Source organism: Girardinichthys multiradiatus, chromosome 20 (genome assembly GCF_021462225.1).
Source record: "Girardinichthys multiradiatus isolate DD_20200921_A chromosome 20, DD_fGirMul_XY1, whole genome shotgun sequence".
In the NCBI taxonomy this organism is placed as follows: Eukaryota; Metazoa; Chordata; class Actinopteri; order Cyprinodontiformes; family Goodeidae; genus Girardinichthys; species Girardinichthys multiradiatus.
The window spans coordinates 21,385,707-21,394,483 of NC_061812.1; the positions used below are offsets into that span (position 1 = coordinate 21,385,707).

General features: G+C 38.4%; 1 protein-coding gene across 2 annotated transcripts in view; it reads left to right on the forward strand.

Annotated features, from left to right (window-relative positions):
* Positions 1–7,035, forward strand: part of LOC124857021 (testis-expressed protein 264 homolog) — a 67,169-nt gene extending 60,134 nt beyond the window's left edge. For both annotated transcript variants that reach the window (XM_047348062.1, XM_047348059.1), the window contains exon 4: positions 5,274–7,035. In XM_047348062.1, the coding sequence (XP_047204018.1) occupies positions 5,274–5,545 (272 nt within the window). In that variant the 3' untranslated portion in view covers positions 5,546–7,035. The remainder of the gene's footprint in view (positions 1–5,273) is intronic.
* Positions 7,036–8,777: the final 1,742 nt, after the last annotated feature.

Here is an 8,777-nt window from a genome sequence, read left to right on the forward strand (position 1 = left end):
GTTTCCCACTTTAGATGGGATTTTTCTTTCTCCCTAGTGACTGATTAAAATTTTTTACTTGCTTCAGGGGCTTCCATCAACCCCATACATATGAGGTGGCTGTAAATTAATCATACTGAGCTTCTGGCTAAATTCTACTTTGCTTTTCTTTGCCTTTTTGTGTGGATTTTCTCAAATATAAAAAAAGCACTTTACTCTCTTGTTTACTGTCATGGTATATTATTTTTTTTTTCCATCTCTTACACTGAATCAGCTGAAAACCATATGTATTGACTTTCAGGAATTATTAATTTATCATTTTGCTTTCAAGGTCATTTAGCAGGTATTTCTCTGTCAGCATTAGCCTACTTTCTCGTTCTGAAGAATAGAATATAAATACCCTTTAGTGTCCTGCAGTGGGGAATTTCAGGTGTGTCAGCAGCGACCTAAAATGCAAATGGAAGCAAAAAGGTACTCACAAATCTAAAAAAAACTGTAACGATCAAAAAGTAAAAGTAGACTGTAAAGTAAAGGTGAAAAATACAACATAGGGAAAAGAAATACTGTACACTTTTTACAAATGGCATGCTCAGATTAATAAAATGTACTACAGAGTAGGGTGATTTAAAGATTTACTAACAGAGCATTTGTAATTGCGCATGAGAAAACAACAACACACTTTTTACAAAAAATTGCTTGAAGCAGTGATTTTTATAAAGTATAACAGCTGCTGGGAGGATTGATCTACGATAACGCTCCTTTGTGCACCTAGGATGCAGCAGTCTGTAACTATTGGAACTCTTCAGTTCTGCAACAACTTCATGCATGGGATGGGAGACATTGTCCAAATGTGAAGGTATTTTTGCTAAACTTCTTCTGTCGTCCACCACCTGCACTGGGTTGAGGGGTACATCCTCGGACAGAGCTGGCCATCCTGATGAGCTCATCAAACTGCTTCCACTCAGCTGTAGATAAGCTGCTGCTCCAACAAGGTACACCATAGAAGATGCCTGATGCCACCACAGAATCAAAAAAGGTCTTCAGGAGCACCTACCGCACTCCAAAAGGTATCTCAGTCTCTTTAGCAAGTGCAAAAATGAGCACTGGGTGCACAAGTTTGTATGGTGGATGTTCTCCACAAAGGGTGAAAATATACAGCTAAGCCCCAAACTATTCATACCCATGGCAGATTTTGGTTTTAAGTAATTTTGAATTTCAACAAGATGTCTCATCTGTCTGGAAGTAATAGCTGGGCTGGATTCACATTGTCTGGGCCAACGTGAATCAGCTCTAGTTTTTGGCTTGGCATTGGCTTCTTCAATGAATACCATTTTTGCCCAGTCTCCTCCCCCTTTTAAATGGTGAAGACTGATCTTCACTGGGGCCAGTGAGGCCTGCAATGCTTTAGATGTTCGTTTAGTCTTTTTACGACTTTCTGGATGTGTTGTTGATGCACTCTTGGATTAATGTTGGTAGACTGGTCACTCCCAGAAAAATTCATTACTGTTCGTTGTTTTCTCCATTTGTGAGTAATGGCTCGCACTGTGGCCCCATGGAGTCAGAAAACCCTTACGAACTGCTTTGTAACATTTCTCATACTGATAGATGTACAGGTCCTTCTCAAAATATTAGCATATTGTGATAAAGTTCATTATTTTCCATAATGTCATGATGAAAATTTTACATTCATATATTTTAGATTCATTGCACACTAACTGAAATATTTCAGGTCTTTTATTGTCTTAACACGGATGATTTTGGCACACAGTTCATGAAAACCCAAAATTCCTATCTCACAAAATTAGCATATCTTTAAAAGGGTCTCTAAACGAGCTATGAACCTAATCATCTGAATCAACGAGTTAACTCTAAACACTTGCAAAATATTCCTGAGGCCTTTAAAACTCCCAGCCTGGTTCATCACTCAAAACCCCAATCATGGGTAAGACTGCCGACCTGACTGCTGTCCAGAAGGCCACTATTGACACCCTCAAGCAAGAGGGTAAGACACAGAAAGACATTTCTGAACGAATAGGCTGTTCCCAGAGTGCTGTATCAAGGCACCTCAGTGGGAAGTCTGTGGGAAGGAAAAAGTGTGGCAGAAAACGCTGCACAACGAGAAGAGGTGACCGGACCCTGAGGAAGATTGTGGAGAAGGGCCGATTCCAGACCTTGGGGGACCTGCGGAAGCATTGGACTGAGTCTGGAGTAGAAACATCCAGAGCCACCGTGCACAGGTGTGTGCAGGAAATGGGCTACAGGTGTCGCATTCCCCAGGTCAAGCCACTTTTGAACCAGAAACAGCGGCAGAAGCACCTGACCTGGGCTACAGAGAAGCAGCACTGGACTGTTGCTCAGTGGTCCAAAGTACTTTTTTCGGATGAAAGCAAATTCTGCATGTCATTCGGAAATCAAGGTGCCAGAGTCTGGAGGAAGACTGGGGAGAAGGAAATGCCAAAATGCCAGAAGTCCAGTGTCAAGTACCCACAGTCAGTGATGGTCTGGGGTGCCGTGTCAGCTGCTGGTGTTGGTCCACTGTGTTTTATCAAGGGCAGGGTCAATGCAGCTAGCTATCAGGAGATTTTGGAGCACTTCATGCTTCCATCTGCTGAAAAGCTTTATGGAGATGAAGATTTCATTTTTCAGCACGACCTGGCACCTGCTCACAGTGCCAAAACCACTGGTAAATGGTTTACTGACCATGGTATCACTGTGCTCAATTGGCCTGCCAACTCTCCTGACCTGAACCCCATAGAGAATCTGTGGGATATTGTGAAGAGAACGTTGAGAGACTCAAGACCCAACACTCTGGATGAGCTAAAGGCCGCTATCGAAGTATCCTGGACCTCCATAAGACCTCAGCAGTGCCACAGGCTGATTGCCTCCATGCCACGCCGCATTGAAGCAGTCATTTCTGCAAAAGGATTCCCGACCAAGTATTGAGTGCATAACTGTACATGATTATTTGAAGGTTGACGTTTTTTGTATTAAAAACACTTTTCTTTTATTGGTCGGATGAAATATGCTAATTTTGTGAGATAGGAATTTTGGGTTTTCATGAGCTGTATGCCAAAATCATCCGTATTAAGACAATAAAAGAGCTGAAATATTTCAGTTAGTGTGCAATGAATCTAAAATATATGAATGTTAAATTTTCATCATGACATTATGGAAAATAATGAACTTTATCACAATATGCTAATATTTTGAGAAGGACCTGTATATGAATTTTTTTCTCATCTGTTGAATTTCTTTAGATTGGGGCACTATTTCTTTAAGTTGTTTTAGTCCACCTCATGTTGTCAAACAGGTTATTTTTTTACTGATTATTTTCTCTTGATTCTACAGTTCTGACAGTAATCAGGCCTACAGGTAGATGCGACTGTAAAATTGCACCAAAAACTGCTTAATCATAGTTAATTCATGATTAAATGTTCCCACTGGGTCATGAATAGCTTTTTTACATTAATAAATGAAATCATCATTAAGAAAAAACACTTCTTCATTTACTCAGATAAAACATTTGTTTGATGATAAGAAACATTTAATCACAGGCTACTGTACATGTCCATGTCTTCGTGAAAACCCTATATTGTGTTTTAACCTTACTTTTTTACAGTCAGTCACATTTCTTACTCGCATGTTTCAAAATCGGTATGTGTGTGACAGGGGCTTACAATGAGAACAACCTGGGAGTAACGGTGCAGCAATGCATTACAAGCGAAGATACACAAATAAGAAAAACACAAAGCTGTTGCTTTCAAAATTAAAGCCGATTTCAAAATCTGAGGTGCATAATAATTTCTCATCAGTAGATCTGAATAATGCAGAAAATCATTTATTTGGACCTGTCTTAAATGGAATGTCTTAAAACTAATTTAGGTAAATCTAAAGTTTGGGAGCTAAAATAACTTACAAAATCATGATAGTTTCTTTAAATTTTAAGGGTGCTGAGTTAAAATGTAAAAATGTTGCTAATCAGCTCATCAAACCCACATGAATGACTGAATTTGAATGTTTTGTTCAGGAAAAAAGGGACAAATATTACTATTGTGCAATTGGAAGCTAACAGATCAACAGGCTATAGATGACCCATACTGGCTGTACTGGAAATATTTTTTTTTCCTGTTTTAAGAGACACCTCGATGCAGCTTGAAACATACTCAACAGGCCTGGGAAGATTAAAGGTCCAGTTTAACTATGTTCCTGGGGTTCAGGGTAGCATAAAGGGAGCATACATTTACTGCACATTAGTACAAACCACAAATAGCTACTTTGCAGAGCCTCACTTCATAAAAGTTCATAAAGATTCAAAGTATCCCTTTAAGAGTCAAATCACATCCATTTATCTGAATTCTCTTTTTGTTAATCTATGTTGAATATTTCAACTGGAGCTTAAACGAGGGACACTGAGCATGCCTTTTTCTTATAATAATTTGTCAAGCCTTGTTTTCAGTTTTTAACAAAGTTGATAAATCCTCTTATAATATTCGATTTTTCACTTTAGCGACCTCTGATATTTTCTTGACTGCCAAGTGTAAAAGCTGCAAAGGTAGAGTTAGTTGCAGTGTGTGTCTTAACTCCTAGCTTTGAAACGCACTCCATCATCATCAGGTTTGCTACATTGAACTGGATGGCTTTGTGTAAAAGATATTGATCTGAAAAAGAGCGTAGTGTTGGGAACACATCTACAAAGAGATGAAAGGTCCACAAAGTGAATCAATTAGACATGAAACTGGCCTTATAAGCCAGCAAGAAATTAACAGAAAAAATGCCTTAGAGTAGTGAAGTGTTTCTTCTGCATATATGATTCCATTCAAATAAAAGCTTTAGTTTGTTGAAGTTTCTAATTAACATCACTTCACTGCCTATTTTTGGTTTTCGACTTCAAGTAACCGCACTAAGTGTTAAAGCTGTGAATTCGTTAACAAACGGTGAAACGTGAGAGGCAGACATGCTAAAGCTGCCCTGCCATTAAAAAAAACATGTACATCAGAGGGAGGAAGGAAAGGTGAGATCATTCTTTTTTAATGAAATGAGATTCCTGCAATAATTAGATATTTTCTGTGCATAGCATAAATGATTGACCTGTTTTCTGGAAGATAAAGGCAAACTTGTAAGCACGAACCATTCTCGACTCAAATCAAAGCGCAGCTCAAACGGCTTCCTGCAGTGTTTTTGCTTGAATCCCAGCATGGAGTTTTTGGGCAGTCTTTCATTCCTCATGTGGTGTTTGTTTATGGATGTCCTCTCACCATCTGTCCATCCCCTTCCTTTGTTTATTGCTGTTTTAGGTGCAGACTCCAACAGCGAATACAGTTCAGGGAGTGGCATTCTGCTGTCAGACAGCAGAGAGATGTCATCGGTGGCATCCTCCATCCTCTCTGTGCCTGTTCGAGATCAAGGGAGTGGAGACAGGAAAAGGAGAAGCTCCGGGGGAGCCCAGTTTAAAGAACCGAACTGGGAGTGGACTGGTGGAGACTGGGAAAGGAGAGGAGAGTCCAAAAAAGAGAGCCTGGAGGTCTTCACGGAGGAGTTGTGGGGTGTTGTTGGCGAGGAGGAATAATGATTTAGTGAGACATGAGCTGAGGATAACATCTCTTATGAAAAGAGCAACAATGTTATGAAAATTATCAGCAGCATTTTAATTAAAAAGTTTTATATTTACAAAAAGGTAAAAATCCACTGGTCTTAGTAGAGTTTTTATCACTGAAGAGTGTTTTTGGTTGTGCCTCAATTCAATACACAGCTGGTGCTAAACTGTGCAGATGAATGGCAGGAAAGTAATACATGTGGGTTCACAAAGTAACACGAATCCAAAGCTTTTGGGATTTTGTTTTTGATAGCTATGGAAATAGCTATTAGGTTCTGTCACACTTTGGATTAGGGTCCTTGTTTTCAAAGTAGGGTTTTTGCTCTTAATCCTTTCACATTCTTTGTTGTTAAAAAATGTAAATAGCAGAATTATTATTTTCCTTTTAATATTAAAAAGTATTGGAAAATGTGTTCTGGCATTGGAACCCCATTTACTTGAAAAAAGCAGGTACCTGAGGCTCGTAAAAGATTTCACTCAAAATAAATATGATGGCAGCTTTTTGAACATTTTTCTTTATTTTGCGCCATAGAAGCTAAATAGGAATGAACTGATTTCACAATGAGTTTCAAAAATGTTATTTCTACCAGCCAGGTTTGTAGGCAGTGTTTTTCCTAGGGCAAGCTTTAATAATTCCTAAACATAAAAACATGGTTTAAATTCAGGTTTCTGCATTGGCAGTCATTTTTTTAGCTTAAGCTTCTAGATTTTCAAATTTTTTAACTAAAGTGTCTGTCACTAGTTTCCTTCATCAAAAAATTAATGATCTCAAATCAACAGATTTATGTATTTAGAGACAATTTCAAACTCTCAATGCTTATTAGTTTAAAAATAATGCTGTCATTTCTTTTAGTTAATTCTCTCTTTTAGACCTTTGTACCTGAGTGCATTTGCACTGTAGTCTGGCTTTTTATTTTACTTTTGGATGAACGACTTCTTTCTTGCTGAGTGGCCTTTCAGCCCATTTTGGCTGGTTCGCACCAAAACATGTTTGAGCCTAGGACACACAACCTGTCTCCTTCCTAAATGGTGTGATACCTCAACAATCTCATGGTATTTATACTTGGATATAATTGTTCGACTAGATGAACATTGCACCTTCATGGCAACTGAGGGTGCCATCTTGTGATGTCAGACAAGGAAGAGGTGTTCCCTTAAAATGCATCCACAGCTGTCTCCATTTACCTCAATTGTTGTCAATTAGCCTATTAGACGTTTACAAAGCCATTACAAAGTAATGAAAATTACTTAAAGAATTCTCTGTGTGAACTGTTAATACAAAATGCACTCAAAAAAAGAAAACTTGATAATTTTCTTGTTTGAAATTATTGCCTTCTAAGCACCACCTCCACCATGCTTTACTGTTGTCTGCAGATACTGTCAAAATAAGGTGAGATCTTTCCATGTAATCAATGCAACAATTATTAAATGTTCACAGTTAAATCAATAAAAAGTAAAATAAGTATATTCTTACATTCTGGGACTAAAAAACTGGAGAGGCCTGTATGGAGTCATATATTAACTGTCTTATCTTTTGCATAAGTATAAACTACAAGTGTAACCAAAGAAATGAAGTATGATGATTTTCTATTTTCTTCAAGTATTAAATGAAATGAGTGATCTTTGTTTATCAAGTTAAAACACATGATTGAAATACGATTGAGAACTGATGATTAAAATAAAACATTAAGGTTTAGAGATTCTTAATCAGCTATATATAAAAGAGATGATGATAATCAGTTGTGACGTATGAATAAGAAAGGATGAAGTTGAAGTAATGGTTTTAAACTAAAACGTTTGAGCAGCGCCAATGTAAGAATTAAAGCCTCTGTTTAAGAGGACGTGCAATGTTGAGTGAGACAGGAATAGAGCAGATGTGCAGGAATTGAGAGCTGTAGCTTACAGTACAAGGCTGATGATTATGGCGAGGGTGCAGGTCAGAGGAGAGGTCAACAGACGGCTCAGGACTGAGGTGATGATGGCATGTCTGATATGCACACGACTGGAAATTCCAGAGAAAAGATCACCTTATGTCACAGGTGACCAATGGGACAGCCATGACAACAACCAAATTGAGAATTTGATTTCCTCTATTGCCTTCTTTACCCAGACAACTGAAGTGAACTTGATCGGTGAACAACTGATTGCTCTACGTTTCAGACTTCTGGAAGTCCTGAATCAACCTCTGTTATACCTCTGGGTTTCCTTCAACTCTTCAGCCTCTGGAAGTTACTGTCTTCTGAGACATATGACAACAAAGTTCCTGTTTGACCATCGAAACCTGGAGCATCAGTGCCTGTCCACTCAGAGGAAAAAAAAACTGAAGATTAAGTTGTTTTTCCTTCAAGAAATTGCTTAGATAGTGAGGTACCCGTTCAGTCCAGACTCATTAGCAACCATCTTGATAATTGGGTCATATTTTTTGGATGGGCTGTGCAGTGAGACCAGTTTCCCCAGTCCCCACAGTTCAAGGAACCCTGTCCACCAACGTAACCATCGACTAATGTCTGATAGGACATGGCTCAGATTTATTTCTATTGGTTAAGGCACATGAAACAGGTATAATAGTTTTGCAACCCTCTGTCTTTCCAAGGAAATAAGGTGTGTTTTCTTCTTGTGCTATACAAATATCTGGATCCCTTATTGGATTCCTATTACCCCAAAATCTATAAAGGGTTCCTGTAGTACCACATGTTAAATTAGTCTCACTAGAAAATCTACTAACATTTCTGCTTTGCCTTACGGTGTAATTCCTCACCCAAGGAAAAATGACCTCCACCAGCTGGTTATGTTGCCAATCTGGAAAGAAAGTAGCTATAGTATAAGCAGTATCAATAGGAACAGGTACCAACAATGGTTGATCATTAATAGCATGTAGAATCAAACAACTACCATTTCTTATCTTCTTCACAGTTTGATGCATCAGTTGCCACCAGACATTATCAGCATGATCATGGTAGTCATAGAAGTGATGAATCTCTCTTCGAATCAGCTGATGAGTATTATTGGTGTAATTATTCAGATTAGTCACAAATTGTCTTTGCTGTACCTTTTCCCAAATAAACACAGGACTAATAAAAATACTCGCAATACCAATCACCAACATAAGAACAGACCATCTTCCATACAGCTGCATCGTGACCTTGAAGTGGAATGTCCTTTCTTCTGATACTGAAAGTAAACAGTTTTCTTTACCTTTTTTTTT